This window comes from Dipodomys merriami, unplaced genomic scaffold (assembly GCF_024711535.1).
Source record: "Dipodomys merriami isolate MVZ:Mamm:240054 unplaced genomic scaffold, mDipMer1.0.p SCAF_78, whole genome shotgun sequence".
Taxonomy (NCBI): Eukaryota; Metazoa; Chordata; class Mammalia; order Rodentia; family Heteromyidae; genus Dipodomys; species Dipodomys merriami.
In genome coordinates, this window is record NW_027206379.1 from 5453332 (window position 1) to 5465861 (window position 12530).

A 12530-nucleotide genomic window follows, 5' to 3' on the forward strand; every position below is an offset into this window, starting at 1 on the left:
GCAGGGAGGTGGTGCACAGGGCAGTCAGAGCACCTCCGCCGGGCGGGGGCCTGCGTCCCGGACGCTCCGTAGAACCCTGGGCCCGACCTGTTTGCTCACGGCTCGTTCATTGGCTCTCACTCACTGGCTCACACGTCCTGTCCGCACGTTGATTCACTTACTCGTTTACTTGTTCACTCACTTTCCATTCATTCGTTTCATTCATTCATCTTTTCCTCCACCCCTCACTGTCATCTGACCAGACGCCTCTTTGGGCAATGGCGCCCTTGAAGGCTTCTGCAGTGACTGTCACCTTTTGGGACAGGTCAGGCTTGTGCTCCAGGCGCATGGCCACGTCCTCCAGCTGATGGTTCAGCAGGCTCCCCCAGGTGGCCAGGGCACCGCCCGGTCCCAGCCTGGATGCGTGGACACGTTTTAAAAATGCACAGTCCACAGATTGCAAAAGGCTGTGAGTTTATTTATGGAAGAGACGGATGGTTTCCTGAGCGGGGCCCTGGGCGGGACGCAGGCGGGGAGCCGCAGGGCCCGTGTCTGTGACTGTCACGCGTTGTGTGTGTGTGTGCAGGGGCGGGCCGGCCCACAGCCGGCGCTGCCCAGCAGCCCGGCTTCCTGGCAGGCGGGGGCCAGGACGCCAGGAGTGACGGTAGAGGAGACGGAGGTTGCTTACGTTCTGGCTGCCCCCGGGGCCGGCGCGAGTGGCACTGGCCCTTACTGGGGCGGCCTGGGCCCCCCCTCCCGCGCCCGGCGCTCCCCGCTCTCCTCAGTCTGGAGCTGCGACGCTGACGGCGCTGAGTGGCTGGTGCCACCCGGCCCTTGGCACTGCTGTTGGAGGCAGCTGCACTCATCCACCTGGGTGTAGCTGAAGACCCGGCTGGAGCCGTCCGGGCAGCGCAGGGTCACGTTGCTCCGGGAGGTGCGGAGTTCCTGGCAGCACTGGCATCTGTGCTCCACCGTGTTGGCCTCCAGGGAGTACCTGCGGGCAGACGTGCTCAGCACCGGGCCCCGAGTGGGCTCCTCAGCCCACTGCGGCCACCCGGCGGGTGCCCTGGGCCGGCTGTCCCCATGAGCTGGCACCACGCCAGGCACAGCCACCTCACCACCGGCCTGCACAGCTCTGGGCTATCATCCGCCACCGACTCACCCCTCAGTCCTCTTGGGCCAGTTCCAGCCGGCTGTGACCGCCGGGTCCCGGGGCTGGAGACCCAACCCGGGCTGCAACCACCCCGGGGCTAGGACGGTGGTGCAGCCAACAGCGGCACTGCCTACCACCCAGGCACGGCCAGGGACCCCGGGCCAGGGACCCCGCACCCGCATGTTCCCAGGGACCGAGCCTTAGGAGTCCTTGGACGAGCCTTCGCCCTACCCCTCCTCCCGGCTCCGGGCCTTCCACTCCCCCCACCGCCTGGGGCCCTGGACGGACCTGACCACACCCAGGGTCAGGCCCGCCTCTGAGCCCCACCGTGACCCCTGTGGCTCAGGGCCGGGCCCGGGTCTCCTACTTGGACGTGGACTCCCCGCAGTGCCCCTGGCAGTAGGAGGCGCGCACGGAGCCGCTGCAGCCGTCCTGCTCCACGGTCTCGTCCCTGTGGTGCACGGTGCAGCTGGACCCTGGGGAGGGGCACGGAAGGTGGGCAGCGTCTAAGCACCCGCCTGGCCTCTCCTGGCCTCCCGGGCTGGAGGGCCCGCCCGGCAGCCCCCGTCGCTCACCGTTGTTTATCTGTGGGCAGGCGTGGCTCTCCTGGCCGTCCTGGTCCTGTGCCAACCAGGATGCGATGAGTGTGGGGAAAGCCAGAGGGGGAAGTGGGGACCCGGTCTGGGAGCCCCCCACCCCACGGCACACACAGGTGGGCAGCCATCCTGCCGGCCCCGCGGGCGGCCGCGCCCCGCGCCCATCTCCCCGGGACGCCCAGGGCGCCAAGGCCCAGCACTCGCCTGGGAACAGTTGGCGGAGCACGCCACCTTCGTCACCACCTCCAGCCGGTCCCCGCGCCGCTCGCAGCGGTGAGTCACGCAGCCGTTCCCGGGCTCCGTCCAGATCTCGCCAGCCTGGAAGGAGGCCGGGCCACAGGTGAGCGGCTCTCCCCGGGAGCGGCTCCCTGGGAAGCACGGGCACTGCCCAGCCGGACGCCCGACACGGACAACTTCCCAAGTGCCCCCACACACCAGGGCCCTGCCGGCTCAGCCCTGCTCCGGGCCTGTGTTACACACCACCCTGACGCTGGGCCTTCCTGGAGCCTGTGGGAGGGGCTGCAGTGACCTGGCCCCAACAGAAGCCTGGAGCCCACACCTGCGGGCCCCGTCCACCCCACAGCTGTGACCAAGTGGACAAGGCAGAGCCCGCACCCTCAGGCGCCCGCCCGCCCCATGGCGGTGGCCACTCACGTGGACCAGGTGGGCATCATCGCTGCTGGAGTTCACTACGACGCAGTACTTCTGCACACACAACCCGCAGCACTGACCGCTGCGGGCCCGGTACTCAAAGCCCTGTGGGAGGAGGACAGCGGCCTGAGCGGGGCTGGCCGCCGCGGAGGAGGGGGGCGGAGCCGGGCACGAGCACTCACCAGGGGGCAGTGGGGGGCGGAGCCGGGCACGAGCACTCACCAGGGGGCAGTGGGGGGCGGAGCCGGGCACGAGCACTCACCAGGGGGCAGTGGGGGAGCCGGGCACGAGCACTCACCAGGGGGCAGTGGGGGGCGGAGCCGGGCACGAGCACTCACCAGGGGGCAGTGGGAGTCGCAGTGCTGCGTCTCGCAGCTGACCACCAGAGTGTCCACGGGAGAGTCGCTGGGCGCCTCACACCTGCACGTCTCACAGAGGCTGGAGTGGATGATGGCGCCCGGCTGCAGAAGCCCGGATCTGGGCGTTAGTGGGCTCGGCCCGGGCCATCCTGCCCCAAGAGGGCTGCCTGTGGCGCCACCGCCGGGCACCGGGGTCGAGCGCAGGCCCCTCACCACGCTGGGCACCGGGGTCCAGCGCAGGCCCCTCACCGGCACACACTGCGGCTGTGCCTCCCGAGCCTCAGGGGCAGGCGGGACCCAGGGGAGGGAAGCCCAGGCCTGGAGTCCTCCTCACCTTGTAGAGGGTCCCGTTGACATTGCAGACTTGCCAGCCTGTTGGGAATCACACCTGCTGACACACTGGCCATCCTGGCCGCCCCTCCCACCCCGCACCTTCCGGCCCGGCCCTGCCGCTCCCCACCAGCCCTCCCAGGCAGAGCCCCGGCCAGCATCGGTCCTGGCTAGGCCGAGGGAAGTCCCAGGCCTAGGCCCCCAGCCCACGGGGCCCACGGGGCCCGGCACAGGGTCGGGACACTCACTGCAGTTTTGGCTGGGGCAGCAGGCGCCTTCCTCGTAGGTCACGACCCGGATGGAGCCCTCGGGGCAGTCCAGGGGCTCGGGGCAGTAGCTGGAGTTGCAGGCTGTGGGGGGGGGCAGTTAGAAGCGGGGCCCACTCTGTCCCAGGGAGCTGAACCCCACGGGGGTCTTCAGGAGCATCTGTGTCCTGGGAGACCACGCTTGCGGCCAACCCCACGCCCGGAGAACGCCTGCCTTGGTCGCCCGGTGGGTGGAGGCAGGACCCAGGGCAGGCCCGCGCCCGCCCCCTGCCCCTCTGCGGGGTGTGTTGGGCAGCGGTGCACCTGTGACCCCAGTACGTGCCCCCCCCGTGGTGGTGCGCCTGTGCCCCCAGGACTCCCCCTCCCCCCGCACTCACCGCAGCTGAACTCCTGGCAGCACTGGCCAGCCTCTGGGGCCGCGGGCACCGGCACGAAGCCCGGCTCTCGGCACACGGGGGGCAGGGCGCACGGCGTCCTGCGGCAGCTCAGGGCCAGCGTGGCGGGGTCACAGGTGCACTCCTGGCAGTCAGCGCTGACCGTGCGGCCCGGCTGCGGGGGAGGGGTGAGCGGGACCTGCTGTGGGCCAGCAGCTTGGCCCCAGGGCAGCCGCAGCCAGAACGGCACGGGCGGGTGGGGCTGGGGGCGGGCAAGGGGAGGGGTGGGGGCGAGCCTGGGGCGCTCCCGCATCCCCCGTGCCCCTCCGGGGCGGAGGACAGGTCGGGGGGCCACAGGCACCCCGGGGTCTGCAGGACAGCAGAGGGCCTCCAGGCCGTCCAGTCCCGCACAGCCCCGCACAGCCCCGCGGCGCCCGCTGCCCCACACAACCCCACACAGCCCCGCGGTGCCCGCTGCCCCACACAGCCCCACACAGCCCCGTGGTGCCCGCTGCCCCGTGTCCATCCTGGCGGGGCGCTTACCTCCACCGGCTCCCCGCGGGGCCCCAGACACACTGCAGGAAAAGAGGCCAGGTGGTCACTCTGGGCAGCCACAGGGAGGGGCGGGGACCCACGGGGAGCCAGGGAAGGATCTGGGGTCCATTTTATGCCCTGCCCCTCCCTCCCTACACCTCCCTGCTCCCGCCTCGGCCCGGCCCGGCCCACGGCATGTACCAGGGCACTCGGAGGACACACAGACAGGGACCTCGTTGCTGAACGGTGTCATGGTGTCAGGGCAGAAGCAGCCTTCGGTGAAGGGGCCAGCCTCAGGGAGCGCCCTGTGGGGAGAAGGGGGTCAGCGGGGGGGGGGGGGCCTCCGTGCCCGCCCCCAAGCCGGGGGGGGGCCTGGCCGGGGTCTCCGTGTGGCTCTGAGGTGCACCGTAGGACACGTCCTGTACCAGATGCTGGCGCTGTCGTTTCCGTAGCAGTAGCGGACGCGGGACGGACCGCAGGGCTGGTACACCTTGTCGGCAGGGCAGGAGAACTCTGCGGGAGGAGCGGGCGCCTGAGCAGCGGCCCCAGCCGGCCCCCGCGGCTTCCTCCCCTCGGGACCAGGCTGGGGCGCTGCCGGGCGGGCACTCACGACACGAGCCGTTGGTGCGGCTCCTCCAGTCGATGCACACGCCGAAGGAGGCGCAGAGGGACGCGTAGAGCTCCAGACTGGAGCACTGCACCTGGATGTCCGTGCTGTAGCAGTGGTCGAAGGCGCAGCCTTCGAAGAACGGCTGCGGGGGCACGGAGGCGTGGCAGGGCTGGAAGACGCTGGGGGGCGGGCGGGACGGACGCGCCGGTGAGTGCACCGCCTCCCCGGCCACCGGCCGACCTGAGTGTCCCCCAGGGAGGACTCCCCTGGAGGCGGGCTCCGTTCGGCCCCCTGGGCCTGGCCAGCCGGCCTCCGGGACAAAGGCCGTCCCGCACGGCTGTGTGCGGGTCGCCGTCCCGCCAGCTCACTCCTTCCTGCGCACACGCCCCACCCGCCTGCCGCCCGGGCCCTACCCGAGCCCACGTCCGTGAGAAGAGGCCGGTAGAAGGCTCAGACACAGAGTGGCCTGGCCCTGGCCCGCCTCACGCCGGCTTTCCAGCACTGACTGCTGTGCTGGGAGGCCTGAGGGCAGCCCTCAGGACCCAGCGTGGGACGGTTGTCCTCTTCTAGAAGGATCCCCTTGAGGGCCAACAGCACCGGGACAGGGTGGCTAGGGCTGCTCCCCCCCGCCCCCCACCAAGTCTTACTCGCCCAGGATCAGCTGGCAGAGCGGCGAGGGTGGGCACCAGGCCGGTGGGGGCGTGGGCACCACGGAGCTGGGCGGGGGCGGAGGCCCGGAGCAGGAGGGCTGGCCGGGGACGCGCACCTTCCAGTGGCCGGCCATCTGGGCGCAGGAGCTGGCCACGGCGCCCCTGGGAAGCCGGCACTCGTCCCTCTGGTTATTGCTGCAGGTGCCTGGGGGTGAGGTGGGGTCGGACGGCTGGACGGACGCCAGAGGCTGGGTGGCAGAGCCAGACGCCCATGCCCCGCTCCCCCACCCCAGACCCGTGGGCCCTTCCTGAGAATCTTCTGCCCGGGTGCCTTCCTACGTGCCGTGTCCCCCCGAGAAACCAGCCCTGGACAGCTCCCAGCCAGGGTACCAGGCAGCCGCCCCCCGACGGCCGAAGTCCCAGGTGTGTGCCACCGGAAGCAGCTGCAGGCTCAGCCCGGGGACCCTCGGCAGGCAGCCACGGCGAGACTGGGCCGGCACTCACCACACTGGCCCTCGGTGTTGTTGGCGAACGTGTGGAACGGCACCTCCACCGAGAAGATGAGGCCGGAGAACATGACCTGGACGCCGATCTCGCGGATGGTCACGTACATCTTGATGCCCACGCGAGAGACGGCGATGCCGTTCCTCTGGAAGCCGGGGCTGACCACCTCGTCGTTGAAAAGGATCTGGATTCGGAGGCCGCGGCCACGGGAGGTGAGGACAGCAGGCGAGCCACCCTGCCTCACCCCAGGCCTCCCCCGCCCGCCCGCCAGCGCCCTCCCCAGCCCCTCGCTCGGGCCGCTCACTCACCTGGTTGGTCATGACCCCGCCGACCGGCCTGCGCGTGAGCACCACGCGGTCCTGGTGGTACTCCACGATGATGGACTGCGGACAGGACACCTGGTCCTTGGGGTCGCAGAAGTAGTTGTCGACCAGGACCCGCAGGTGGCCGAACACGGGCACGATCTGCTGCAGCAGCACGTAGGTGCAGTTGTCCAGGAAGGTGTAGTACGTCCCGTCGAATGTGATGTAATGGGGGTCTCCCCAGCCGCTGCACACACCTGCGGGTCACGGCGGTTACGCCAGCGGCCGCCGGCCCCAGAGCGGCAGAGGCCAGTGTTCCCCACTCCCTCCCAGCAGGGCTGGGGCTCAGCAGAGCTCGGCGGACACCCCGGGCTGGAGCCTCAACTCCACGGATCCCTGCCTCCGTAACAGGAAGCCTGCTGGTGTCTGAGCCCCGCCCGCCCGGCCCCTGAGCCCCGCCCACCCGGCCCCTGAGCCCCACCCATCTGGCCCCCCCAGCCTGCTGGTGTCTGAGCCCCGCCCACCCGGCCTGCCCAGCCTGCTGGTGTCTGAGCCCCACCCACCCGGCCCGCCCTGGTGGGACCCCCGGCTGGACCCCCAGCCCGCCCCGGCCGGACCCCCGGCTCACACTGGCACTGGTAGTGCTGGCAACAACCATCCTCGTCGTCCACCTTCAAGGCCGGGTAGCCATTGGCACACGCGGGCGCTTCTATCTCTGGGCAGGTGCGGGGGCTCAGGGAGACGCTGTGGTCCTCCTCACAGGTGGCCTGGGAGCAGTTGGCCATGGCCCACGTCTCCCCTTTCTGCAGAATGAAGACAGCTGCGGGCCACAGCCCGGCCTCGGCACCCCCCTCCCCCCCAGCAATCAGGGTACTGTGCGCCGACCCAGGACCCACTGGGGCCCTGCCTGCCTCCCACCCACCTGTGACCTGTGGCCCCCTCCTGAGCCCAGCCGGCTGGGGGGGGCTCACCGTGTGGAGACACCCGTCCTCTGTCCCTGCCCGCCCCCAGCCCCAGGCCCCACGCGCCTGGACAGCCAGCCACGGGGGAGGCCCAACCCCTGGACAGCCAGCCACGGGGGAGGCCCCACCCCCGGTCAGCAGCAAGACTGCCACCCAGTGGTCACTCGGCCAGCGGGGGACTTTGGGCTGAGGCCGCACTGCAGAGGCCCAGCAGCGGCCCGGGCCCCACGGCCACTGACCTTTCTTGGAGGAATCACATTGTGGCACCAGTGGGCAGGCGAAGAGCCCGAGGGAGAGGTGGACGGCGGAGAGGGCGATGATGGGGAGGGGGACAAAGAGGGCGTGGGGGGCTGTGCGGTGGAGGGACAGTCCCGGTCCACACCACGGATGACCACACAGTCCTGGCTGCACGTGGCGTGGTAGCAATGGCCCTCGAGGTCTCTCTGGAGGTATATAGTAGACCCTGAACCAAAGAGCGAGGAGAATGAGTAGAGGCCTTCCCGGAAAGGCCCCTCCCCAGCCCGGCTGGAGTCGCCAGGCCCGGGGGGCCCCCCCACCCCCGTGGAGGTGGCGTCAGCACCCCCAGGGCCTGGGGCCAATCTGCGTGACTGCTAAATGCCAGCCCTGCCTGGCTGCCGCTCCCGCAAGCCCCTGGGCCTACCTGCTGCATACAGGTGGTTGTGCACATTGCAGAAGCATTTGGGGGTGGAGACTGACAGGGAGCCGGACGTCCAAGGCGAGGAGGGAGCTGACGGCGAGGGTGGCGGAGACCAGACAGAGGTGGTGGAGATCGCGAGAGGCACCGTCGGAGTCACACCGCAGCCCGAGGGCTGCCGGCAGCACAGCACCCGCACCGAGTAGTCCAGGCACATTCCCAGGGTCCCCGGCTGGTCCTGGTTCCGGCACAGCAGGCCCACGTCGGGGTCGCACCGCACCACCTGGCCCAGGCTCTCCAGGCTCGCTTCCGGGTGGCTCTCGGCCCGGCACTGCAGCTGAGTGATCTCCTCGGGGCGACCGCAGATCTGCTCTCCCGCCCTGAGGATGCGGCTGTAGGTTTCCACGTCCCCTCCGTGTGGCCCGGGGACGGGGGAGTCCACGTTGAACCACTTGGTCCAGTTGCACTGTGGCTGGCACTCAGGGGGCACGGCCGAGGACTGGCTTGGTGGTGGTGTAGACACAGGTCTTGTGCTGGCTGTAGATGCAGAAGTGGTGCTGTGCCTTTGAGAGGAGGTGGATCTGACTGTGTGCGCAGAGGAGACACTGACTGTGTGCTCAGTGGTGGAGCTGGTCTGGGGTCTGGAGAAGGTGCTGACTGTGTGCGCAGAGGCGGAGCTGGTCTGGGGTCTGGAGGAGGTGCTGACTGTGTGCGCAGAGGAGGTGCTGGTCTGGGGTCTGGAGGAGGTGCTGACTGTGTGCGCAGAGGAGGAGCTGGTCTGGGGTCTGGAGGAGGTGCTGACTGTGTGCGCAGAGGAGGAGCTGGTCTGGGGTCTGGAGGAGGTGCTGACTGTGTGCTCAGTGGTGGAGCTGGTCTGGGGTCTGGAGGAGGTGCTGACTGTGTGCGCAGAGGAGGTACTGATCTGGGGTCTGGAGGAGACACTGACTGTGTGCGCAGAGGAGGTGCTGACTGTGTGCGCAGAGGCGGAGCTGGTCTGGGGTCTGGAGGAAATGCTGACTGTGTGCACAGAGGAGGAGCTGGTCTGGGGTCTGGAGAAGGTGCTGACTGTGTGCGCAGAGGTGGAGCTGGTCTGGGGTCTGGAGGAGACACTGACTGTGTGCACAGAGGAGGAGCTGGTCTGGGGTCTGGAGGAGGTGCTGACTGTGTGCACAGAGGTGGAGCTGGTCTGGGGTCTGGAGAAGACACTGACTGTGTGCGCAGGAGTGACACTCTCAGTGGAGGCTCTGGGTGGGGTGACAGGTGTGGTGGTAGGGCAGCCCGAGGGCTGCCGGCAGCACAGCACCCGCACCGAGTAGTCCAGGCACATTCCCAGGGTCCCCGGCTGGTCCTGGTTCCGGCACAGCAGGCCCACGTCGGGGTCGCACCGCACCACCTGGCCCAGGCTCTCCAGGCTCGCTTCCGGGTGGCTCTCGGCCCGGCACTGCAGCTGAGTGATCTCCTCGGGGCGACCGCAGATCTGCTCTCCCGCCCTGAGGATGCGGCTGTAGGTTTCCTCGTCCCCTCCGTGTGGCCCGGGGACGGGGGAGTCCACGTTGAACCACTTGGTCCAGTTGCACTGTGGCTGGCACTCAGGGGGCACGGCCGAGGACTGGCTTGGTGGTGGTGTAGACACAGGTCTTGTGCTGGCTGTAGATGCAGAAGTGGTGCTGTGCCTTTGAGAGGAGGTGGATCTGACTGTGTGCGCAGAGGAGACACTGACTGTGTGCTCAGTGGTGGAGCTGGTCTGGGGTCTGGAGAAGGTGCTGACTGTGTGCGCAGAGGAGGTGCTGGTCTGGGGTCTGGAGGAAGTGCTGACTGTGTGCACAGAGGAGGAGCTGGTCTGGGGTCTGGAGGAGGTGCTGACTGTGTGCACAGAGGAGGAGCTGGTCTGGGGTCTGGAGGAGGTGCTGACTGTGTGCGCAGAGGAGGTGCTGACTGTGTGCGCAGAGGAGGAGCTGGTCTGGGGTCTGGAAGAGGTGCTGACTGTGTGCGCAGAGGAGGTGCTGACTGTGTGCGCAGAGGTGGAGCTGGTCTGGGGTCTGGAGGAGACACTGACTGTGTGCGCAGGAGTGACACTCTTAGTGGAGGCTCTGGGTGGGGTGACAGGTGTGGTGGTAGGACAGCCCGAGGGCTGCCGGCAGCACAGCACCCGCACCGAGTAGTCCAGGCACATTCCCAGGGTCCCCGGCTGGTCCTGGTTCCGGCACAGCAGGCCCACGTCGGGGTCGCACCGCACCACCTGGCCCAGGCTCTCCAGGCTCGCTTCCGGGTGGCTCTCGGCCCGGCACTGCAGCTGAGTGATCTCCTCGGGGCGACCGCAGATCTGCTCTCCCGCCCTGAGGATGCGGCTGTAGGTTTCCTCGTCCCCTCCGTGTGGCCCGGGGACAGGGGAGTCCACGTTGAACCACTTGGTCCAGTTGCACTGTGGCTGGCACTCAGGGGGCACGGCCGAGGACTGGCTTGGTGGTGGTGTAGACACAGGTCTTGTGCTGGCTGTAGATGCAGAAGTGGTGCTGTGCCTTTGAGAGGAGGTGGATCTGACTGTGTGCGCAGAGGAGACACTGACTGTGTGCGCAGTGGTGGAGCTGGTCTGGGGTCTGGAGGAGGTGCTGACTGTGTGCGCAGAGGCGGAGCTGGTCTGGGGTCTGGAGGAGACACTGACTGTGTGCGCAGAGGAGGAGCTGGTCTGGGGTCTGGAGGAGACACTGACTGTGTGCGCAGAGGAGGAGCTGGTCTGGGGTCTGGAGGAGGAGCTGACTGTGTGCGCAGAGGAGACACTGACTGTGTGCGCAGAGGTGGAGCTGGTCTGGGGTCTGGAGGAGGTGCTGACTGTGTGCGCAGAGGAGGAGCTGGTCTGGGGTCTGGAGGAGACGCTGACTGTGTGCGCAGAGGAGGAGCTGGTCTGGGGTCTGGAGGAGGAGCTGACTGTGTGCGCAGAGGAGACACTGACTGTGTGCGCAGAGGTGGAGCTGGTCTGGGGTCTGGAGGAGGTGCTGACTGTGTGCACAGAGGTGGAGCTGGTCTGGGGTCTGGAGGAGACGCTGACTGTGTGCGCAGAGGAGGAGCTGGTCTGGGGTCTGGAGGAGACACTGACTGTGTGCACAGAGGAGGAGCTGGTCTGGGGTCTGGAGGAGACACTGACTGTGTGCACAGGAGTGACACTCTCAGTGGAGGCTCTGGGTGGGGTGACAGGTGTGGTGGTAGGGCAGCCCGAGGGCTGCCGGCAGCACAGCACCCGCACCGAGTAGTCCAGGCACATTCCCAGGGTCCCCGGCTGGTCCTGGTTCCGGCACAGCAGGCCCACGTCGGGGTCGCACCGCACCACCTGGCCCAGGCTCTCCAGGCTTGCTTCCGGGTGGCTCTCGGCCCGGCACTGCAGCTGAGTGATCTCCTCGGGGCGACCGCAGATCTGCTCTCCCGCCCTGAGGATGCGGCTGTAGGTTTCCTCGTCCCCTCCGTGTGGCCCGGGGACGGGGGAGTCCACGTTGAACCACTTGGTCCAGTTGCACTGTGGCTGGCAGTTAGTGGTTACAGGTGCAGTGCTGGTTTGAGTTCTGCCGGTGGGGTTTCTGGATCTGGTCACAGGTGCTGAGCTGTCTGCTGGCGAGTGTCTGCTGACAGTCCAGCCGGTGGCTGGCGTCTGGGGGCTGGTGTTGCGTGGGCCGGCCTCGGTGTGGGCTCGCATGCTGGTAACACACTGATCCACGGTGCGGCAGCACTTCACCCGGATCTCGTAGTTGTAGCAGATGGGCGGGAGCTGGTTTTTGTTCAGGCAGATCAGCCCCTGCTCCAGGCTGCAGGTCACGTCTTGGCCCAGCTCAGCCAGCGGTGTGTTGGGGAAAAACTGAGCCCTGCAGTCCACCTGCTGAGGGCGCTCACAGAACTGGAATCCCTGGGACCGCAGGTTTTCAAAGGTGTCGAAATCACCACTGTTCCTGTCTGGCCTGGGATAGCTGCCATCCATCCATTCGGTCCATTCGCACAACTCCCGCCGGCAGGGGTCACCAGGGGAGGTCAGGCTGTGGATGTGCGCCGTGGCTTCTGTGGCCACAGTGGACACGGAGGGCCTTGCTGAAGTGGTTGACACGTGCATTATGCTAGTGGTGGGAAGAGTTGTTTGGGCAGGTGTGGAGGTGCCCGGGGCAGGTGTGGAGGTGCCCGGGGCAGGTGTGGAGGTGCCCGGGGCAGGTGTAGGGGTGTCCGGAGCAGGTGTAGGGGTGTCCGGGGCAGGTGTAGGGGTGCCCGGGGCAGGTGTAGGGGTGCGTGGGGCAGGTGTGGAGGTGTCCGGGGCAGGTGTAGGGGTGCGTGGGGCAGGTGTGGAGGTGCCCGGGGCAGGTGTAGGGGTGCGTGGGGCAGGTGTAGGGGTGCGTGGGGCAGGTGTAGGGGTGCCCGGGGCAGGTGTAGTGGTGCGTGGGGCAGGTGTAGGGGTGCGTGGGGCAGATGTAGGGGTGCGTGGGGCAGGTGTAGGGGTGCCCGGGGCAGGTGTAGTGGTGCGTGGGGCAGGTGTAGGGGTGCGTGGGGCAGGTGTAGGGGTGCGTGGGGCAGGTGTAGGGGTGCCCGGGGCAGGTGTAGGGGTGCGTGGGGCAGGTGTGGAGGTGCCCGGGG

General features: G+C 68.6%; 1 protein-coding gene across 1 annotated transcript in view; it reads right to left on the bottom strand.

Moving 5' to 3' along the window:
• Positions 1-205: 205 nt before the first annotated feature.
• The window catches only part of Muc5ac (mucin 5AC, oligomeric mucus/gel-forming), a 31647-nt gene continuing 19322 nt past the window's right edge, over positions 206-12530 (bottom strand). The window contains exons 32-51 of the mRNA XM_070009630.1: positions 7932-12101; positions 7510-7733; positions 6937-7111; positions 6315-6565; positions 6007-6190; positions 5500-5707; positions 4853-5031; positions 4668-4755; positions 4444-4547; positions 4252-4283; positions 3712-3883; positions 3317-3418; positions 3073-3110; positions 2718-2840; positions 2383-2484; positions 1933-2046; positions 1708-1753; positions 1500-1608; positions 713-973; positions 206-395 (exon numbers count right to left, since the gene is read on the bottom strand). Of these exons, the coding sequence (XP_069865731.1) occupies positions 206-395; positions 713-973; positions 1500-1608; positions 1708-1753; positions 1933-2046; positions 2383-2484; positions 2718-2840; positions 3073-3110; positions 3317-3418; positions 3712-3883; positions 4252-4283; positions 4444-4547; positions 4668-4755; positions 4853-5031; positions 5500-5707; positions 6007-6190; positions 6315-6565; positions 6937-7111; positions 7510-7733; positions 7932-12101 (6872 nt within the window). The remainder of the gene's footprint in view (positions 396-712; positions 974-1499; positions 1609-1707; positions 1754-1932; positions 2047-2382; positions 2485-2717; positions 2841-3072; positions 3111-3316; positions 3419-3711; positions 3884-4251; positions 4284-4443; positions 4548-4667; positions 4756-4852; positions 5032-5499; positions 5708-6006; positions 6191-6314; positions 6566-6936; positions 7112-7509; positions 7734-7931; positions 12102-12530) is intronic.